General features: G+C 40.1%; 1 protein-coding gene across 2 annotated transcripts; it reads left to right on the plus strand.

Annotated features, from left to right (window-relative positions):
• The first annotated feature begins 779 nt into the window (after window positions 1–779).
• On the plus strand, window positions 780–22,547 carry scarb2a (scavenger receptor class B, member 2a). 2 transcript variants are annotated; one of them, XM_035785122.2, is made up of 14 exons: window positions 780–1,139; window positions 1,249–1,310; window positions 8,627–8,784; window positions 9,167–9,314; window positions 9,850–10,044; window positions 11,303–11,394; window positions 11,759–11,878; window positions 12,315–12,493; window positions 14,766–14,884; window positions 16,448–16,521; window positions 16,628–16,679; window positions 16,895–17,047; window positions 18,155–18,202; window positions 18,521–22,547. In XM_035785122.2, exons 2-14 carry the CDS (start codon window positions 1,287–1,289, stop codon window positions 18,656–18,658), a joined length of 1,500 nt encoding a protein of 499 aa, XP_035641015.1. In that variant the 5' UTR covers window positions 780–1,139; window positions 1,249–1,286; the 3' UTR covers window positions 18,659–22,547. The 2 variants fall into 2 exon arrangements, with proteins under 2 accessions (XP_035641015.1, XP_035641014.1); XM_035785121.2 differs by having other exon boundaries at window positions 780–1,310.
• Window positions 22,548–22,835: the final 288 nt, after the last annotated feature.

The following is a 22,835-nucleotide window of genomic DNA, read 5'->3' on the forward strand; positions in this document are numbered from 1 at the left end:
TTTTATAGTTATCCAATAGTATACGGTATCCTGCTAAGAATAAGTGGCAGTAGTATAGCAGGGCTAGGCTACACGCCCCGCTGTCTGTCTAGAAAGTTACTAACTAACTAGTAGCAATCCTAGTGTGACATCACATGTGAACGAGCATGCGTTGCTAATTCATTCACAAGCTCTTTGTCAAACGTTGTTAGCTTCACTTTACTACACTGCTATCTCTTCACAAACAACAACTCCAAAATTCTATACCAAAATTACACATATTTTTTGATTGAATTGAACTAGCTTATTAAAACCATTAACTCTAGTGAATAACAAACAACAAGAATAACATTTTCCTGAATCATTATAATAAGATTTTTTCAGGGTGATTACAATTGCACTAGAATTGTATTTTTTTAAACGATATCATTTATATTTTTAGTATGATTGAGTTTTTTTTTACTGTTAATACCTGCGTTCTGTGATGTCACAATGTAAATTGTTGATCTATATATAAATAAAAACAAATAAATACACTGCTATCTCTTGAAAGAATATTACTTGTATAGTTACACATGAAAGTGAATTGGTCTCAAATTACGTCAGAACCTCAAGTTTACTTTCAAATCTTTGCTTGGTTGAATGTATCCTAATATAAAATAGCGCTATGAAGGTAGATCAAATCAAGGGCACATCGTAGTTTGTACCGTCTTATGTTTATGGTGCTATAAAGTAAAACAGTGACCTCAGCCACAGAAAGCACGCTACATTTTAACACACCCACCGCCCAGCAGACACCAAAACGAACCTCTTCGCATGACCGAGTTCATTTGAATCTGGTGAGGGAGGGAGTGGAGGTCTGGCGCCCGTCCTCAGCACTGTTATTTCTCCCGCTGCCTTCGAACAACACAGTCGATTCTCCTTAGGAAAACGGCTGAATGGAGAGAAGAACATTGTTCTATGACAGCACTAAGGAAACTACCAGAATTAATTATTTTCGAAGACAGTTTGCAAGTAGATGCATATCAACGAACAATTTTGAAATTCGTATAGTGAGGTTCGCTGTAGTGTAAGAGGCGAAGTGAGAAGTAGCGGTCACCTTTTGAGTAAAATAACCCCTAAAAGATCAGAACCTACAGTATTATCGTTAGTGTCATTTGGTAAGTAATTTCACATTTGCCAAATTAGTTTGACAGTTGGCTGGAATCATGACTCGGAGATCCTGTGTAATTTACGCTACTGGAATTGTCTGCGCCCACCTACTGATAGTGGGGATCGCCTTGGTGGTGGCTCAAGTCTTTCAAACAATGATTCACAACCGGCTAAAAAAGGTGAGTTGCAACTTTTTCCCACTTCAAACCTACATTTGATAGTTTTATATGCTGGTTGCTTTAATTTGTTAGTTGTATTTGCACTAAACAGCAGACGGTGAGTCACATTCCCATTCCTTGTTATTAGGTGATGATGTTCGATAGAAAACGTTACAGTATTTGTTTGCTCAATCCGCATCTCCGGTCATTCGCCCACCCGACATGGGTCAGTGCAGCATGCGTTCCAAGGTCGACAATTTACAAGTGCTGCATGCTTTACCACCAACCAATTATGTTTTTTTTTTGTGGTAGGAAAGCAACATTGTATCATTCATAAATCAGAAATATTGATTCAACCCTCTTGAACAGCTCTGCAAGGCGTTCAGCATTTAAACTCAATGTATAGCCTGATTGAATCTCACCGGCTGATTTACAATGCCAGGTATGTTCCTGTCACAGCGCGTTGCGGTAACATCATCATCACCATGGATTGATTGGTGCACTGTAGGCAAGCAGCCTGTTTTATTCCAATAATAAAATAAATCCCACTCACTTCGTTTGCTTTATTATACATAATGGTTGACAGATGAGTTGAAATACAAGTGTACTGCTGCATCTTTATTTGTGGGGTATTCATCTCATTTATCTCATTTGAGTCAACCTGATGGTTATGTCACAATATAATTTATTTGGGAATGGGATTTAAAATTATAAGAGCTTTCCTCGTGGTTTATCAGTAAGGGGCTGGAATCTCGTCAAAGAAGGGTCTGGGGAGGTGCGTGCGCAAGGATGGGGGAAGGGAGAGAGATGAAGGCCAAGTCCCGCTCCCTCATTTCACTTTTCATCCTTCTTGCTTACCTGGTTGAACGTCACTCGCATCTGAACAGCTCTCTTTCTTCAAGTGCCATGCCCACCTCAGCAAAAATGTCAGAATCAGTCATAGGATAGACACGTAAACATTTGTTTCGTGGCCGCTGTTAAATTACTTTGGGTCTGGGTTTATTTGGGATATGGTGTCACCCTAGACCTAGAATACATAACATCATGAAATGAAACAAATATTGCTGATGTTGTCAATCGACCTACCTGTATTTTAAGTTCAATAAAGCGCAGGAGTCTTAGGTGGACATATTGCCGTTGACTGAAAATATGATAGATACATTAAGAATGAATGTCGATCCACAACTGTACCACTTCTGTATCTAAAACGGCTCTTAGAACGACTTTCCTGGATCATAAAACAACAGTGAGCATTCATCTGTTTCATTGTTTCAGCCCTGGCCTGATCTAGGTCTAGAGGACTGCTCTGTCTGGAAAACAACCCGCTGTCCCCTGCCAAAAAAGTTGACAATAATTTAAACTTATGACATATGTTAACTTTCATTCAAACAGTTTGTCATCCTATAGACAGGAAAACCTCCCCAAAACATGACACTGAATAACATGTATTATTGTCTTGAGAATGTTACAGGTCAGGTTTTCTTTTTTGAGTGAACCTGATTGTTATGATTGTTATGTTTTAATATCCATACCACTCTTCATGTGACCATCCCCAACTACCAGCTACATAAATAGTGAGTTTAAAAATATATATTTTTGATAAGATTGATGAGCCCTCAACCCTTTGTCCCTGCTTGCCTGTGCTTGTGAGATCAAGGTTTGAAGCATTTCTACGAGTGAATTTATGTAAACATGAAAGCTATGGAAGCCTTTGAGACTTTTTTCAGGGGTGTTAAACACAGGAATTGTTCTAATCTAGGCCTTGACTTTACCAAAAGTTAGTGTTGCACAGAAACGGTCTCTTGGGAATTGTATCCGTTTGAGAGGGACTCAATTTGATTTATAAAAACAAAATACATTACTGATTGTGAAACTTGGTACCATACTGCTGAAGATGAGTCTGAATCACATGTTGGTGGTGGTTTTCTCACACTCACCTTTCGTGTATGTAGTCAGTGTTTGGCTTTAAAACTAGAATCCATAGTTGCTACATCCATTTGGACTAATATATAGCCTACCAATTGATTCCTGAAGAATATACAGTGCATTCGGAAAGTATTTAGACTATCACGTTTTCCACATTTTGTTACGGTACAGCCTTATTCTAAAATGTATTAAATAAACTTTCCTCATCAATCTACACATGTGTCGAGGCACAGATCTGGTGAAGGCTGCCAAAAAATGTCTGCAGCATTGAAGGTGCCCAAAAGCAGTGGCCTCCAACAGTTTGGAACCACCAAGACTCTTCCTAGAGCTGGCTGGGGAAGAAGGTCACAAAAGGCACCTTAAAGACTCTGACCGTGAGAAACTAAATTCTCTGGTCTGATGAAACAAAGATTTAACTATTTGGCCTGAATGCCAAGTGTCACATCTGGAGGAAACCTGGCCCCATCCCTACGGTGAAGCATGGTGGTGGCAGCATCATGCTGTGGGGGATGTTTTTCAGCGGCAGGGACTGGGAGATTAGTCAGGATTGAGGGAATATGAACTGAGCAAAGTGCAGTGAGATCCTTGATGAAAACCTGCTCCAGAGCGCTCATCACCTCAGACTGGGGTGAAGTTTCACATTCCAACAGGACAATGACCCTAGGCTCACAGCCAAGACAACACAGGAGTGGCTTCGGGACAAGTTTCTGAATGTCCTTGAGGCCCAGCCATAACCCGGACTTGAACCTGATCGAACATCTCTGGAGAGACCTGAAAATAGCTGTGCAGCGACGCTCCCAATCTAACCCGACAGAGCTTGAGAGGATCTACAGAGAGGAATGGGAGAAACCCCCCAAATACAGGTGTGCCAAGCCTGCAGCGAGTATTCTTGGGTAATTGCTGCCAAAGGTTCTTCAACAAAGTACTGAGTAAAGGGTCTGAATGCTTATGTAAATGTGACTTTCAGTTTCTTCATTCTAATATGTTTGCATAAAATTCTCAACCTGTTTTTGCGTTGTCATTATGGGGTATTGTGTGCAGATTGAGTAGGGGGGCAATTTAATCAGTTTTAGAATAAGGCTGCAAGGTAACAAAATGTGGATGAAGTCAAGGGATCTGAATACTTTCCGAATGTACTGTAACTTAGAAATGCCTCATGATTTTAGTTCAACTGTCATACCCCATCAACCTAAAATATAAGCTTATTTTAATCTGTTGTCTGTAAACAAACACAGGAAAAGGAGCACCAAGCACATCCCCGTTCTCATCGACTGGGCTGTAGTGGAGCAGGTTGAGAGCTTCAAATTCCTTGGTGTCCACATCAACAACAAACTGGAATGGTCCAAACACACCAAGACAGTCGTGAAGAGGGCACGACAAAGCCTATCCCCCCCAGGAAACTAAAAACACATGGGTAAAAGTATAATTGTAAGGCCATGAATGGTCAGTCCTTGCATCCATAGCTCTGTCCATGATTTTGAGAATGGTTACATTCCTACAGGCCCACCCCTCAGCTTTTTACAAAAACAGGCGGAGTGACTGCTTTAATTGTTTCAACTGCGGATTCTAACTTTAAATGCAGCCAATACAATACACATGATTGGAATAGCTGGCTTAGTATGGCTTGACTTTTCACAACTTTCAGGTGACTCAAATGATCTAATAAAATTGAAAGGGAAATGGCTTCTCGGCATCAAATATGCTATTTTGTTATATATTTCAGGAGTTCTCAGGTATATCTTTATTCCATGCGAAGCGATATTTGACTCCACAGCCTTCATACTTTGCTGTACATCATGAAATGGGCTATTGAATGAGTTGATTCATGTCTTGTGCTGGAAACAGCCTATTTCAGATATGTTTAAAACTGACTAGAGTTTAAGTGAAGCAACAGGCTTCTGTTTTCCCCGAGGAGCATGCCCCCAGTTCAATGCTCTAGCTAGTGAGTGGTGACCTTCTGCACAGTTGTGTTGTGTAGTGTGTTTGTCAGAATGTGTGTATGAGGCAAAATGATCAGATCATTTAGGACTCTGTAGGATGTACAGTGCCTTGCGAAAGTATTCGGCCCCCTTGAACTTTGCGACCTTTTGCCACATTTCAGGCTTCGAACATAAAGATATAAAACTGTATTTTTTTGTGAACAATCAACAACAAGTGGGACACAATCAGGAAGTGGAACAACATTTATTGGATATTTCAAACTTTTTTAACAAATCAAAAACTGAAAAATTGGGCGTGCAAAATTATTCAGCCCCTTTACTTTCAGTGCAGCAAACACTCTCCAGAAGTTCAGTGAGGATCTCTGAATGATCCAATCTTGACCTAAATGACGAATGATGATAAATACAATCCACCTGTGTGTAATCAAGTCTCCGTATAAATGCACCTGCACTGTGATAGTCTCAGAGGTCCGTTAAAAGCGCAGAGAGCATCATGAAGAACAAGGAACACACCAGGCAGGTCCGAGATACTGTTGTGAAGAAGTTTAAAGTGGATTTGGATACAAAATATTTCCCAAGCTTTAAACATCCCAAGGAGCACTGTGCAAGCGATGATATTGAAATGGAAGGAGTATCAGACCACTGAAAATCTACCAAGACCTGACCGTCCCTCTAAACTTTCAGCTCATACAAGGAGAAGACTGATCAGAGATTCAGCCAAGAGGCCCATGATCACTCTGGATGAACTGCAGAGATCTACAGCTGAGGTGGGAGACTCTGTCCATAGGACAACAATCAGTCGTATATTGCACAAATCTGGCCTTTATGGAAGAGTGGCAAGAAAGCCATTTCTTAAAGATATCCATAAAAAGTGTTTAAAGTTTGCCACAAGCCACCTGGGAGACACCAAACATGTGGAAGAAGGTGCTCTGGTCAGATGAAACCAAAATGGAACTTTTTGGCAACAATGCAAAACGTTATGTTTGGTGTAAAAGCAACACAGCTCATCACCCTGAACACACCATCCCTACTGTCAAACATGGTGGTGGCAGCATCATGGTTTGGGCCTGCTTTTCTTCAGCAGGGACAGGGAAGATGGTTAAAATTGATGGGAAGATGGATGGAGCCAAATACAGGACCATTCTTGAAAACCTGATGGAGTCTGCAAAAGACCTGAGACTGGGACGGAGATTTGTCTTCCAACAAGACAATGATCCAAAACATAAAGCAAAATCTACAATGGAATGGTTCAAAAATAAACATATCCAGGTGTTAGAATGGCCAAGTCAAAGTCCAGACCTGAATCCAATCGAGAATCTGTGGAAAGAACTGAAAACTGCTGTTCACAAATGCTCTCCATCCAACCTCACTGAGATCGAGCTGTTTTGCAAGGAGGAATGGGAAAAAATGTCAGTCTCTCGATGTGCAAAACTGATAAAGACATACCCCAAGCGACTTACAGCTGTAATCACAGCAAAAGGTGGCACTACAAAGTATTAACTTAAGGGGGCTGAATAATTTTGCAAGGCACTGTATGTACCCAGTTTCCCCTATATTCATTTAGTAGCGGTGGCCCACCGCTGCTTAATTCTTGCCACCAAATATGATATAAAATATATATAGTTCTTCCGGGACACACTTTTAAATGGATAGTCCGTTGGCCCAATGACTGGAAAACACTGAAAGATCAAGTCTGAACGTGAAACGAGTTTGTGCAGCCGTGTTGAGCCACACCTTAAAAGCGCCAACTGAGCTTCTGAGACCTCAAGATGAGAGTGAGCGGTTTGAATGGTAAAGGCCTTTCTCATGTATACCTCACTTTACTTAAGGGACAGAGAAAGCAATCAGTAACCCCTTATGTAAAGGACGGACGGACGGACGGGTGCATTTCGCACTTGAAGTTAGAAATACCCTCCTTGAATGGTGAAGTTTGTTGTTACAGATTTCTCTATAGAGTAGGCATAAATTACTTACCAGTATCTTATGGATCAACCAACGTTCTCATTTTAGATTTGACAACCATCTTCCAGCACGCTTCATTTTATCAAAGTGTTGAATGTCACAGCATCTGTTTTAATTGCAGTTGAATTACTCCGGTCCCAGAGCATTTCGTGTTATTTTGTACCTAAATCCGAGACTCTCCATTTAGTATGAAATGTTAGTTTTCATATGGTATGTAATTAACTTGTGGATGTCCAACATCCATTTCTAATGTTAAATGACAATTTGTATGATATCTTCCGAATTTCAATACTTACATTTTGCAAATTCATAACATATTATAAGAGATGTTACAAACTCCAATTTCTTGTGGCTGTTAGCTAGGTGGCTAATGTTAGCTAGGCTAGGGCTTAGGGTTCGAGTGAAGGGTTAGCTAACATGCTAAGTAGTTGCAAAGTAGATTTTAAAAAACGCAGTTGAGAAGTTGTTAATTAGCTAAAATGCTAAAGTTGTCCGTGATGAGATTCGACATTTCCGTTATACGCCCACCCATCCTCCTTTCATTTTTGTCTTATTAAATAACCTTACCAAACATTTTTATATATACAGTATATCACAAAAGTGAGTACACCCCTCACATTTTTGTAAATATTGTGAGTATATCTTTTCATGTGACGACACTGAAGAAATTACACTTTGCTACAATGTAAAGTATGAGTGTACAGCTTGTATAACAATGTAAATTTGCTGTCCCTTCAAAATAACTCAACACACAGCCATTAATGTCTAATCCGCTGGCAACAAAAGTGAGTACACCCCTAGGTGAAAATGTGAGGGGTGTACTCACTTTTGTGATATACTGTGTGTGTATATATGTCTGTATGTTGCGTCTAGTCTGAGACCAGACCGGGTTGAAACCGTCTTTCCAGTCAAGTATTTGTAATGTGGGCTAATGTTAAACATGATTGAATGCATGATTGGGTAGGCGGTCATTGTAAATAAGAATTTGTTCTTAACTGACTTGCCTATTTAAATCAAGTTTACACTAATGGTGTTTAAAATGCTGTGTAATTGTGGTGGAATTTACTGGGGCTGGGATGATACCAGTATTGCAATATTTTATGGAGCGATAGGTAACTGATTCGAGGGTGACTTATCTGTGTGCAGAGGGTCCCCGGTTCGAACCCGGATAGGGGCGAGGTGATGGACTAAAGTTAAAGTGTTACATTTGCAATATTAGGGTTGTTTACCTAAGGAAGTTAAACCCATTTTGTTTCCTTGCCACGATACTAATGAGTATTGCGATACTGGTATCCTCGCAGCTCTCAAATTTACCTGTAAACTTTTTATCTGATCATTGCCGCATTTCAAAAACAGGCCAAATTTAGTCCCACGTGGATTACTGTCGTCTGAGGGACTTATCTGAACACATTTAACCACTTCCCTCAATTCATATGATGACCAATAGGACAGTGCTACTACGACCGTCCTTAAATAACTATTTCTCTATAACAATATTTTTTTTTTTAGGAATTGACTTTGACAGAGGCAAGCCGAGTATTTGAGTCATGGAAGAACCCGCCTCCTCCAGTCTACATGGAGTATTACTTCTTCAACGTGACCAATCCAGAAGTGTTCTTAGCAGGGGGAAAGGCAGTGGTCACCCAGATTGGACCTTACACTTACAGGTGGGTTGACAACACACTCACTGTTGTCCTTTGAAATTAGGAGGGCTCAGTTCACACAGGGCTCAGTTCACACTGGAATTAATCTTATTTTGAGATCCAGAGTCATAACTTTGACTTAATTGGAAATCATGTATCGATGCCAATGGAAGGTTTTTGCATGTGCTCATCTCAAGTTAAGATTCGACTTACAATGTATTTGTTTTATTATCTGTTCATTTGATCATGGGAAGCTGGTGATTCAGGTCCTGGGAAAGTCCTATTGAATGAAAGCGGTTCCATGCTGCTGAACCTGCTGTTGGACTTGTTTGAACTTGTCTTTCACCCCCATGTGAACATCTGTGTGGACCGACTTAATCCTCATATCCACATCTTTCCATAACAGGGAATACAGACCTAGGGAAAATGTGACTTTCCTTGAAAATGGAACCAAGGTTTATGCCCTGAATCCCAAAAGCTTTGTCTTCGTCCCAGAGAAGTCCAGAGGTAATCCAGAGGTCGACATTCTGAGGACAGTCAACATCCCAGCTGTGGTGAGTTAGTATGTGTCCCTCTCGGCCTCTGCTTGCTTGTTACCTCTACATTTGGTATACTTGTGCAGTCTTCGCTTATGCAGTGTATCTTAGCTGCCATGGACATGTTGTATCTGCAATATAGTGTGTTATAAATTGTGGTGCAACACAGTTTGAGTACTTAGAAACATGAGGGTGTGAATTATTCCACAAGTGTGTCCTCTTCTGTTTTGGTTAAGTTTAACCTCTCAAGATTCCCAGTATAACCGCTGTAACCCTATATTGACATTCCTTTACTGCGTCATTCCAGTAGACTTTCCAAGCATTATGCTAAATGCTGTATTATGACATCTTGGGGTCTTGTTCCTACCAACCTTTTACTTTATAGCAGACACTTTCATGGACGTAATCCAATTTCCATTAATGAGAACCAGACCAGAGTCTAGACAGCAACCAAAGCTATAGACTTAGAAACATTGTTTATAATTTTGTTACTAGTGGTATGATAGAATGTGAGCTCTATCCCCTTCTCTCTCTGTTTCCTCTCCCTCTACAGGCGGTGATGAGTGAGCTGAACTCCTACTCCTTCCTGCTGCGTACCTTCGTCTCCATATATATGAAGTCCATCGGCGTGGAGATCTTCATGACTCGCACCGTCCACGAGGTGCTGTGGGGCTTCAAGGACCCTTTGCTCACCAAAATCCACAGCGTTAGGCCAGAGGTGGATGAGATGTTTGGGCTGATGTGGAAGGTAGGCACTGTTTGTGTTTAGTAAAACCTTGAAATATGTTTAATGAGATTACACTTCTGAATAGTGTCATTCACTAAAGTTATAACCTTAGCTAATGGCCAGTCTTGAAATTTGTGATTTAACCGAAAGTTGTGAAATTGCACTAGAAATCCTTTAGTCATTGAACCAGTAGGTGGTTGGTAGGGCCTGGGAGGATGTTTCTGTTGGTAGGGCCCGGGAGGATGTTTCTGTTGGTAGGGCCCGGGAGGATGTTTCTGTTGGTAGGGCCCGGGAGGATGTTTCTGTTGGTAGGGCCCGGGAGGATGTTTCTGTTGGTAGGGCCCGGGAGGATGTTTCTGTTGGTAGGGCCCGGGAGGATGTTTCTGTTGGTAGGGCCCGGGAGGATGTTTCTGTTGGTAGGGCCCGGGAGGATGTTTCTGTTGGTAGGGCCCGGGAGGATGTCTCTGTTGGTAGGGCCCGGGAGGATGTCTCTGTTGGTAGGGCCCGGGAGGATGTCTCTGTTGGTGGGGCCCGGGAGGATGTTTCTGTTGGTGGGGCCCCGGAGGATGTCTCTGTTGGTAGGGCCCCGGAGGATGTCTCTGTTGGTAGGGCCCCGGAGAATGTCTCTGTTGGTAGGGCCCCGGAGAATGTCTCTGTTGGTAGGGCCCGGAGGATGTCTCGTGGAGTCATCACGTGATGAGTGAAAATGACAAAATGCTGATGAAGCTGCTTTACTTACCCTTTTTCTGGGAGACTCGTGTCTACTTTGGAGACTCACATCTGCTATTCCACCTACCGCAATAACAATGTGAATAGTTTTCTCAGGTTCCACAAACCAGATAATGCTGCATTAATTGGAAGTCCTCTGAAAGAACTAGACGTTGGGTAGAATTTTACCTAAATTGTAAAATCTCAACTGTCAAAGCATTTGTGTCAACGGTTTTGGTCAACTACAGTCTCTTACCGCTGCCTATAAAATTGTAATATGAGAAGGAAAAACAGACTGGGTTAGGCAGGCTACAGTAGTGCAGTGGCACTATAGCACAATATCCCCCGTCAGTACAGTTCGAACAATGACAACCAGACACTTTAAACACTGAAATTCCTTCCCAAATGACCGTTTTAACCGCATTGGAGGAAGGTGTTCTTATTTTTCCTCTGCTTATCAAGAGTCTGTGGCTGTTTCTAATTCTGTACCTGTCGACTGTTCTCCTGGATGTTGGATGTGTTCCTTTTGATATGACTGTCTGACTGAACTATTGTCTTTCTCTCCTCCTAGAAAAATGGAACTCATGAAGGAGAGTTTGTGTTCCTGACTGGCGAACGTGACTACATGGAATATGGCAGAATAGACACATGGAACGGGTTGACGTAAGGTCCTTTATTTCCCTCTGTTTTCCACCTTCATGTTGTTGTAGTTAATGGTTGTCAAAAAACATTTGTCAGCAGTTTTCTTTTTGGTCCTTGCCCTGCGACGTTGGGTTTACTCATTGAATGGGAATGAATTGGGATCTGTCCAAATCAATTATTCAAAGTCCAAGGATAAACTCATTTGCTCCCTGTCATGACAGAGCAGATTGCAAATTCGTATATTTAAATATCAGAAATAGAAAACCGCTTCCAGGCATTTTAAATGAAATCAGTATTTGGCCCCGCCAGGTTGTTTTATAACAACCTTGTGTAAATGAAAGCTTCTTGATGTCTAACATATCCCGTACATTTCCCCTATCAACAGTGAAATGTCATGGTGGTCCTCTAACCAGAGCAACATGATCAACGGGACGGACGGCAGTGTGTTCCACCCTCTGTTGTCTAGGAAAGAGCTGCTGTACATCTTTGCGGCTGACCTCTGCAGGTACGTCAGTCATATCTCCAAATCTGTATTGTCTGTAGTTGTATTATTTGTTTACAGTCAAAGCAGCCAGTACAGAGAGGGACGGTGGTTTAGGTGACAGCCAAGAATTATTGAGAAATGACTGACTCGTATTCATATCGGACTGGTAAACCACTGTAGAAGATGCCACACCCTGGCCATGGTAAACACCATAATGCGTGAGGAGAATCTGGAGAAGAGGCACATAGTATAAAATGGAGCTTTGACTCAATCGAGACCGTTGTACTTTGTCTTCTCATATTCACCCAATGTTCCACACAGTAGGTGACACATTTGTTAACACAGACCAATTTCCTCTGCAAAATGACATGTGTAGAACTTTTGAAGTTTTGTGAACTGAGAAACTCCTACACAGCTTGTGTCCTTCTCCTTGTTCTTACCTGCCTCTGCGGTTTAGGTCTATCCATCTGGGTTATGTTGAGGATGTGGACGTGAAGGGCATCCCAGCCTACCGTTTTGCCCCGCCCCACGACGTCCTGCAGAGTCCTGAGGAGAACCCCACTAACGCCGGCTTCTGTGTGCCAGCTGGCGACTGCCTCGGCACCGGGGTGCTAAAAGTCAGTGTTTGCAGAGAAGGTAAGAGATGGTTAATTACTGTCACAACCCTGGTTGGCATAACATATGTGCCCCACATACCCACTGTTTGTTTTGACTAACCCCATAACCTAGTTTTTTGACCGATTAAAAAAAAAAAAAAAATAAAGTAAAAAAATAAAATAAAATAAAAAATAATAATAACCTAATCAATCTAGTTCTAGCTGCAATCCAAGCTCCAATAGATATCAGAAATGTCCATGTTTGAGTATCCAGATTTCATAGTAGTGTAGATGGTGAATGATTAACTCTGGATGAGGGCTATAAAACACTTGAATTTGAGGATAAAGATAATCTCAAGGCTTTCCCCTCATAAAACAATCACATGGTATATAAATGCACTACGTTAACCCTTAAGTCTCGTGAGGGAAGTAGATATATTGTTAAGAGACATCCGTTTTCGTAGTGTGGTGCAGAGCTAGTTCAACAATCGGGGCAAAGTTATTCCTCAGTGTTCGTAATGCTGAAATCATGGTTCTATTGATTTGAGGCTGTTCAAACCGCATCCTCTTGGGGCTGCAGTATAGGTGAATAGGACCCTTTATTAATATAGGTGAATAGGACCCTTTATTAATATAGGTGAATAGGACCCTTTAATAATATAGGTGAATAGGAACCTTTTATTAATATAGGTGAATAGGAACCTTTTATTAATATAGGTGAATAGGAACCTTTTATTAATATAGGTGAATAGGACCCTTTATTAATATAGGTGAATAGGAACCTTTAATAATATAGGTGAATAGGAACCTTTAATAATATAGGTGAATAGGACCCTTTATTAATATAGGTGAATAGGACCCTTTAATAATATAGGTGAATAGGACCCTTTAATAATATAGGTGAATAGGAACCTTTAATAATATAGGTGAATAGGAACCTTTAATAATATAGGTGAATAGGAACCTTTAATAATATAGGTGAATAGGAACCTTTAATAATATAGGTGAATAGGAACCTTTATTAATATAGGTGAATAGGACCCTTTATTAATATAGGTGAATAGGACCCTTTATTAATATAGGTGAATAGGACCCTTTATTAATATAGGTGAATAGGACCCTTTATTAATATAGGTGAATAGGACCCTTTAATAATATAGGTGAATAGGACCCTTTATTAATATAGGTGAATAGGACCCTTTAATAATATAGGTGAATAGGACCCTTTAATAATATAGGTGAATAGGACCCTTTATTAATATAGGTGAATAGGAACCTTTATTAATATAGGTGAATAGGAACCTTTAATAATATAGGTGAATAGGAACCTTTAATAATATAGGTGAATAGGAACCTTTAATAATATAGGTGAATAGGAACCTTTAATAATATAGGTGAATAGGAACCTTTATTAATATAGGTGAATAGGACCCTTTATTAATATAGTTGAATAGGAACCTTTAATAATATAGGTGAATAGGAACCTTTAATAATATAGGTGAATAGGAACCTTTAATAATATAGGTGAATAGGAACCTTTAATAATATAGGTGAATAGGAACCTTTAATAATATAGGTGAATAGGAACCTTTAATAATATAGGTGAATAGGAACCTTTAATAATATAGGTGAATAGGAACCTTTAATAATATAGGTGAATAGGAACCTTTAATAATATAGGTGAATAGGAACCTTTAATAATATAGGTGAATAGGAACCTTTATTAATATAGGTGAATAGGACCCTTTATTAATATAGGTGAATAGGACCCTGTATTAATATAGGTGAATAGGACCCTTTATTAATATAGGTGAATAGGAACCTTTATTAATTCCATTTGTCAGATATAGCAGTTTGAATAGTTTTCATATTCCTTAGTGAGGGTTATTTGCTCCCACACTGGAACACATTACATGGTGTCTCTATGAGTAGTACCTTGTGGAACTTCATAATGGTCATTCTGACCTCAAAGGAAACGCTTTGTCATGGGTTGAAAAAAAACAAATCATTTCACTGTATCAGAACATGTCCGGTACAGGCCGCCTTTCCAATGGCAAGGAAGGAACTTGACACATATTTTTGCTATTTGTTCTGTTATCTCCATGCCTGGGTAATGATACCAGATAGCACATGTTATCAATCTGATGTTTTCCTTTTAGAGCCACAATATTTAAACATTGGAATTTGTTTAGCCTAATCCTCTCTTATGGCAGTCCAAGATAAGGACATGGGCTATTTGATGTAATATAGGTTGCTTGTGGTGTTTTCTCTTAAATTGCGTTTCTTTCCCATCTCCCTCATCTTGTCCATAGGTGCACCTATCGTGGTGTCGTTCCCCCACTTTTATCAGGCAGATGACAAGTACATTAATGCTGTTGATGGACTGCACCCCAACAAGGAGGAGCATGAAACTTACCTTGACCTTAACCCGGTATGAACAAATATTTTATCTACCATATACAGTGGGGCAAAAAAGTATTTAGTCGGCAACCAATTGTGCAAGTTCTCCCACTTAAAAAGATGAGAGGCCTGTAATTTTCATCATGGGTACACTTCAACTATGACAGACAAAATGAGAAAAATCCAGAAAATCACATTGTAGGATTTTTAATGAATTTATCTGCAAATTATGGTGGAAAATAAGTATTTGGTCACCTACAAACAAGCAAGATTTCTGGCTCTCACAGACCTGTAACTTCTACTTTAAGAGACTCCTCTGTCCTCCACTTGTTACCTGTATTAATGGCACCTGTTTGAACTTGTTATCAGTATAAAATACACCTGTCCACAACCTCTAACAGTCACACTCCAAACTCTACTATGGCCAAGACCAAAGAGCTGTCAAAGGACACCAGAAACAAAATTGAGGACCTGCACCAGGCTGGGAAGACTGAATCTGCAATAGGTAAGCAGCTTGGTTTGAGGAAATCAACTATGGGAGCAATTATTAGGAAATGGAAGACATTCAAGACCACTGACAATCTCCCTCGATTTGGGGCTCCACGCAAGATCTCACCTCGTGGGGTCAAAATGATCACAAGAACGGTGAGCAAAAATCCCAGAACCACACGGGGGGTGACCTGCAGAGAGCTGGGACCAAAGTAACAAAGGAATGGAAACATCATGCTTTGGGGCTGTTTTTCTGCAAAGGGACCAGGACGACTGATCCGTGTAAAGGAAAGAATGAATGGGGCCATGTATGGTGAGATTTTGAGTGAAAACCTCCATCAGCAAGGGCATTGAAGATGAAACGTGGCTGGGTCTTTCAGCATGACAATGATCCCAAACACACCGCCCGGGCAACGAAGGAGTGGCTTCGTAAGAAGCATTTCAAGGTCCTGGAGTGGCCTAGCTAGTCTCCAGATCTCAACCCCATAGAAAGTCTTTGGAGTTGAAAGTCTGTGTTGCCCAGCAACAGCCCCAAAACATCACTGCTCTAGAGGAGATCTGCTTGGAGGAATGGGCCAAAATACCAGCAACAGTGTGTGAAAACCTTGTGAAGAGTTACAGAAAACGTTTGACCTCTGTCATTGCCAACAAAGGGTATATAACAAAGTATTGAGAAACTTTTGTTATTGACCAAATACTTATTTTCCACCATCATTTGCAAATAAATTCATTAAAAATTGTACAATGTGATTTTCTTTTCTCATTTTGTCTGTCATAGTTGAAGTGTACCTATGATGAAAATTACAGGCCTCATCTTTTTAAGTGGGAGAACTTGCACAATTGGTGGCTGACTAAATACTTTTTTGCCCCACTGTATAGTGATGAGGCCAATATGCAGGATCAGTTATGGGGCCTATACACTTACATGGGGCCTATACACTTACATACTCTCTACTGTATTTAATAGCTCTATTACATGTTGTATGTGTCAATTAATGCAGTACCAGTGGAATATAAACATTTTGCTTCCTCCATTTTGGAAAGGGCATGTTCTAACTGAATAAGTTTCTATTGCTTAATTTTAAAGCCTTATTTTGTTTTTTAGACTACTGGGGTTCCCATTCGTGCTTGCAAGAGAGCCCAGCTCAATATAATTTTGAACAGAGTTCCAGGCTTCCCGTAAGTATAGCAATCTGAAAAGTTTGCCACACTCATCCCTCATACAAATTGAGTGAAAAGACCTTTTGTTGAATCTCAAGTCCTCACTTAATTTTCTCTTCCACAGCGAAACCAAACATCTAAACGATATCATTTTTCCCATCATGTTTGTCAATGAGGTAAGACTTATCTCCTCCCTTTCTCGCTCTCCAATTTATGTTGTGAAATGCAGTCATCCTCACGTGTAGCCAAGACATATCAAATTAAGTTGTATTAGACAGAAATCCAGATATTTAGCTAGAGTGAACCTTCTAGTCTATTATTAAGATCAGTTAATAACAACATAGTAAAGACAGGTTAATAACCTTAGTGACCCCCCACCACCTTCCCCCAGACGGCCACTATTGACGATGACTCTGCTGCCCAGATGAGAACCCTGCTGCTCATCGTGACCTTGGTATCCAACTTCCCTCTGCTCATCGTGGGCATGGGAGCCATCCTGCTCATTGTCCTAGTCGTCCTGGTCTGCAGGTCTCGCCAGAAGAAGGTAAGACCTGTCCTCTACCCCTGCGCTTATTACCAGGAGACCCCAAACGTTTTTTTTTAAGCAATAATATTCATACGCTTCTCTAAAATATAGTGTAAATTGTGCACGTCACTCACAATATGTCAGTTGTTGTCCAGGAATGTTCTAAGTGATTAGAATTGAATGGTGCATTGATACAACAGGTTTTATGTTAGCTTTGACGGTGCTCTTGCATGTTTGATCTGTTTTATATACAATTTATTCTTCTATATTAACATCAGTGGTCTGGTGTCCGAGTTCTCCATCTCCTTGCATGTTAAATTAACACCGTGCATGAAGAACCTCACATAGTCAACATGTGCTGCCTTCTGTAATCTCTGTATGAAATTATAGTGCTGCTGGCCTTTCTAACCATTTTAAATAACTGAGGTCAAAACAGGAAGTATAGATCTTAATTTAGCAGTCCCTGTTGGCAGATAGACCGTCACAATGATGACCGTGTATAGGCTACACTACCGTACAGGCCAAAGAGTGCTCTGAACTCCAGTAACAATAGTCCTGTAGGATAGCCAGGGTACTTTCAACAGTTATCTGTGTTTGTCTAGGTTAGTCCGTCTGACCCCATTTGCACGACCCCATTCCCCACCCATCAGTTGTCACTCGGGTAGATGGGGGTTATTTTAATAGAAGTTCACATGTCATAGCTTGGAATATCAAATAAAGCTATAATCCTTAATTCAAACGATACCAAAACACAGCTTTGTTAAAAAGCTGAGGAATGAGTCTGGAGAAATGTAACCACTGACAGAACCACCAGACATGGATGCATGGACTGACCATTGACAATATAAAATAGAGTTTTAACAATGTTTTGAGGCTTCAGTGTTTTACATTTACACTGCTTACAAACATTGGAGTAAAGCAAGCTTGTATTTTGGGTTCTGATGGGGTACGACAGTTGAAATAAGCTTGTGAGTCACAAGTTATATTTTCCAAAATCAATGGGTTTATATCATTCATTTATAAGATGAATGTATCAACTAAGGATTCCAGCTTTGAAGAACTGTATAGTTACCGTGCTATGATTAACATGTTCTGTAACCCCCCCCTGTTTCCTTTCTGTTTTAGAATGAAGTAAAACGTATTGATTTTACTGAAGCTTTTCATTCTTTTACTGTAAGTCTTAATTTGCCTCATTTGTCATTTTCGTTCAGTTATTAGCAATTCTTGCTTATTTTAATATCTAATATCTTTAGGTATAATCTATACATTTATTTTACATTCCTGCTTCATAGTGGTATTTCTTCATTAAGTTGAAAGTATTTTGAGTTTGTTGGTTTTGTACAATGACATTAATGAATGATTTATCCACAATTAGTTTATTATATACCATTGCAATACATTTTCGATTTAGTTGTAAACATATAACATTTGTTTGTTGTTTTCATGGTTGAATTCTGCTTTGTTGTTTACAAAATGTCCTCCCCTCTTCAGACGGCAAAAGATGAAACAGCCTACACTCAAGTCAGTGACAAACCAGAGGTTGAACCATCAGAAAACAACTATACCAACCAACCAATGAGGAACGGCTCCTACATCGCCATGTCTCCCGTGGAGGCTCAGAAGTGTTGATGCAGGCTGCAGTGTGTGGAGGGGCAGGCGGAGCAGCCTGGGCGTGGTATTATAACCAAGGCAGGGTTTTGCAGTGCGGACAGGGGTTTTCACTTTTGGGCAAAAACCCTAAATGTCCATGTCAATCATGATGCTGCTCATCTCAATGATGCTCTTGACTATCCTGCTGAGCATGGTCTTTCTGCCTGCCATAGTGCAAAACAACAACTCCTGTCTACTACTACTACTACTACTACTACTACTACTACTACTGTCACTTCTGTCTCTGTTCTGTTGGGCTCAGTGCTGGGTTCATGAAGGAACACTTGGACAGCCAGGACAAAGCTTTTTTGAGTATTTTCTGCGAGGGAATAAATATCAAATTATGCAGTATTCTCACTAATTAATAACAACCACTGAGCAGTCACTATCAGCGTTCTACTGACTGATGGGTAGTCTTCACCTGATTTAATGAAGACTAGAGGGCCCAGAAACATTTCTTTGTATCAGTGTTTGTGAGGTCACCTCAAACAGCCACCAGATTAAAACATCTGGTATTCTTCTCTCCCTGTAACTGAGTATTCACTGACTCAGCATATAAGTGGTTTTGCTAGTAAAACTGTACTTAGCATATCCTTTTTGAAGAAAAAAGAAATGGACTACTTATAATATATATTTTTTTCCAGGGATGAATCCGTCAGTGCACACACCCAAGTTGTTATCAAATGGAATTTGTGACAGTTTGTGTGCATGTCTTACCATGCAGTGTCCTGTTTTGATTGGACTATGGGGGACTATTTTTCTTGACGCAGGCACAGTGTAGTATGACAACTGAGAAAGTAGACATTTAGCTCTTTCCCTTCACCTTTTTCCCCAACACTAGTTTGAGACAGATATTTTCTAAACCTTAGACATTTCCTCAGATAAGGCATTAGTAAATAGCTGCTTTCCCATTAAGGAAAGGCCTAAACTTTAATCTCATATTGAAATTGTAAGAAAAAAAACATACCCACAAAACTTATAAGGGAGACTTGAACCTACTTTCTGCCTTACAATTTTCAGTGTTTCTTTGTTGATATGGTAAAAAGCTGGATATCTTAATAGTTGTACATATGCAAGGGGGAAATGTCTGGCTACCTCTGACCTAATCCAGCAAGTAGTCACAGGTGTGCCGAAGACACCATTTTTTAAAACATCAGTGTGGACCCACTTTGTGTCTGCATCAATACTTGGAGAAAACACCATTTGGATTGATAGTACAGTCCTCATAACAAGGTGACCAGGTTTTCACATAAAGACGAAACACTGTTAGAAACATCGACTGGTGCGCCGTAAAAAAAAACGCAGGTGAATTGTAGAATAAACAATCGGGCCATGCACACCGCTTCTGCTGTGCATGTTATGTCAGAGTCAACTGGCTTGCCAAGGAGCTGTAGATATTCAGACGAACATGGCACTTGAATCACTCTTTGTCTGATGTTTTGATGTTTTTTTTTTGGCCATTTTGGTGTCTAGTCTCTCTGTCGTGTCAAGCCTTTTGGCAGTTGCTTCTGGAAAAAATGAACTAAGGCCATAATACTGTCAACTTGAAAATTCCTGCACTTTCCCCAAAAAAAGAAGGTGCCCTGTATTTCTTTGGTTGTTATATAAAATGCAAGGGTCCTTCTGTGTATTTCAGTAGTTTGCCCCAGGGTTGTTTTTAAATGTGGTTCCTGAGGTGTTATTCTAGATGGACACTTTGCCTTGTTACTTGCTTTTCAGTACATTGAATATGATTTTTTTTATTTGTATCTATTATTGCTGCTATTAATTGCCATAACCTATGGACTTGTATTTTTTTCTATGGATGAGCCATCCATACTCATATTCTGTTTAAGGTTGTTCCAACAGAAACCAGTATCAACTTCTAAATGGCTATGTCTGGTCTCTGTGAAACAACTCTTTAAATATTGAAGAATATTTGAGCAGGATACAATGCCAAAAGCTTGCTGTCATTTACTGTGATTAGCACATAACTATAGATAGCAACACATTGTAACATGAGGAATTGTCCATATTGGGATCATTTTGATATTTGTAATACTTGTTTCTGTGGGTGATTTTATAGTGTTTGTTCAACTGGAAACTCTGGAGTTCTAGATGGGATGCCCTAGTAAACAAATGTAATTTTTTTATTCAAGCATGAGTTTGGTTGTGCAATTAAGGACGTTTGTCAGACATGGCTTTGGGCATCTACTCAAACTTTGGTCCTGGTTATATTATATGTCAAGGACTAATAAACAGTAGGCCTTTTCAGCTCAATCTATATACAAGCAATCATGTCCTTGTGCATGTATTGCTTACTTGTTTAATCATCACAGTATATCTTACCATCCTTATTGACTTGAATCTATAAGACCTTAAACCTGAACTGTGTTGTGTGCGCGTGCATACACCTGAGCCAATACTTACCACTGTCTGACTGACTAGTCCCATTCACCTTTTTGTACCCAATCATTCAAGTCCATTCGCTCCCCTGTGCTTGACCAAAGATAACCTACATAGATCGGATCCAGCTCGTGTTTACTCTATTTAGAGAGAACGGTTGTGCCGCCACCACAGTCTGCCTACCTTCTACACTATGGCTGCGTCTGGAATTGCACCCTATATCGTTTACAGTGCATTACTTTTGACCAGGGCCCACAGGCTCTGGTCAAAGGTAGCGCCCCCTGGTCAAAGGTAGCGCCCCCTGGTCAAAGGTAGCGCCCCCTGGTCAAAGGTAGCGCCCCCTGGTCAAAGGTAGCGCCCCCTGGTCAAAGGTAGCGCCCCCTGGTCAAAGGTAGCGCCCCCTGGTCAAAGGTAGCGCCCCCTGGTCAAAGGTAGCGCACTGTATAGGGAATAAGTTGCTGTTTCGGATGCATTCCAAATGCAGTGTATTTACAAGTGTTTGAGTCGTGCTTCTCCCATCAAGGCCAAAATATGTAGTTTTTACAATTTGATAAGGATTATTAATAATAAGCGAACTTCAAAGGGTTAAAATACATTTCTAATGTGAAGGGGACAAACTGAGTTATGTATTGACGCAGCAATACAAGGTTATGTAAAATTTTATATAAATGTTTTTTAATCTGACACAATATTTATGTATCCATATGTTCATTGTTATTTGTCCCGAGTGTGTTTTTTGTGGTCGTGTTTCATTTCGAAGTACAGTTTATTTTTAATATTCAACGGGGGTTATCGCACACATGTTCAGTTTGTATCATGAAATGTTTGTCTCACAGAAAAATACATCTTGTAAAGCTGGTTCATAATGTGAGATATTGATCCATCAGTGAGGGTAGCAAAGTCCCCAAATGTTCTGAGAGAATTCCTTGATGGTTGTGAATGGGTGTGTGTGTGTGTGTGTGTAGGATAATAAGCTAATGTAGACCTATTTTTGTGCAGCTAATGCACCATTTTGTCAAACTGGAGTGATTAATTGGAAGGCTGACTATCTGTGTACATGTGTAGGGAGATTGCCTTGGTGCCAGAACAGGAACAAGGGAAGTGTACTCTCAATCTAACCCATAGATGAATGAAGCCCTCCTTCAGGGAAGAAGAATGCTGGTGCCATACATCCTTTTATTTCATAAATTTACTTTCACGTTACTGATTTTTGTTTTAAGCAGTGTAGCAACTGTATACTGTTCACATGTCATTGCGTGTAAGTTTCTCAGTCACCGACTAACAGACATTTCATGTTACTTCTGAGATATATATTTTTTTGCTGCTGAAAGTGACAATCGTCATGTTTGGTGCAAAACTATTTCAAAAGTAATCCATAACTTTTAGTTAATTTACACTGCACAAATGTTTATACAATGCTTTTGTAAACATTTTTAGTGTATTTGCAAAAATAAATACATTTGCAATGAATGCAAAGAATACAGTTGATGACTTAATTTTTTTCAGTCTTGCTTGCTTTTAATACACTACTGATAAATACTAAAGTTTGACTTTTTAATACATTGAGACCGTAGTAGTTTTCTCTGCTTGTGGTATTTGTTGGTGCCTTCACACACATGACCAAAAGTATGTGGGCACCTGCATGTCGAACCTCTCATTCCAAAATCATGGGCATTAATATGGAGTTTGTCCCTCCCCTTTGCTGCTATAACAGCCTCTTCTGGGAAGGAGTTCCACTAGATGTTGGATCAGTGACTTGCTTCCTTCCATC

The sequence above is a fragment of the Oncorhynchus keta genome, chromosome 14 (genome assembly GCF_023373465.1).
Source record: "Oncorhynchus keta strain PuntledgeMale-10-30-2019 chromosome 14, Oket_V2, whole genome shotgun sequence".
NCBI classification, from domain to species: domain Eukaryota; kingdom Metazoa; phylum Chordata; class Actinopteri; order Salmoniformes; family Salmonidae; genus Oncorhynchus; species Oncorhynchus keta.

Bases quoted from the DNA above. Each gene is read 5' to 3' on its own strand.
- scarb2a (XM_035785121.2), top strand. From the start codon at position 1,188: ATGACTCGGAGATCCTGTGTAATTTACGCTACTGGAATTGTCTGCGCC. The intron at 17,048-18,154 runs GTAAGACCTGTC...TTTCTGTTTTAG, and splicing joins GCAGGTCTCGCCAGAAGAAG to AATGAAGTAAAACGTATTGA. The intron at 18,203-18,520 runs GTAAGTCTTAAT...TCCCCTCTTCAG, and splicing joins AAGCTTTTCATTCTTTTACT to ACGGCAAAAGATGAAACAGC.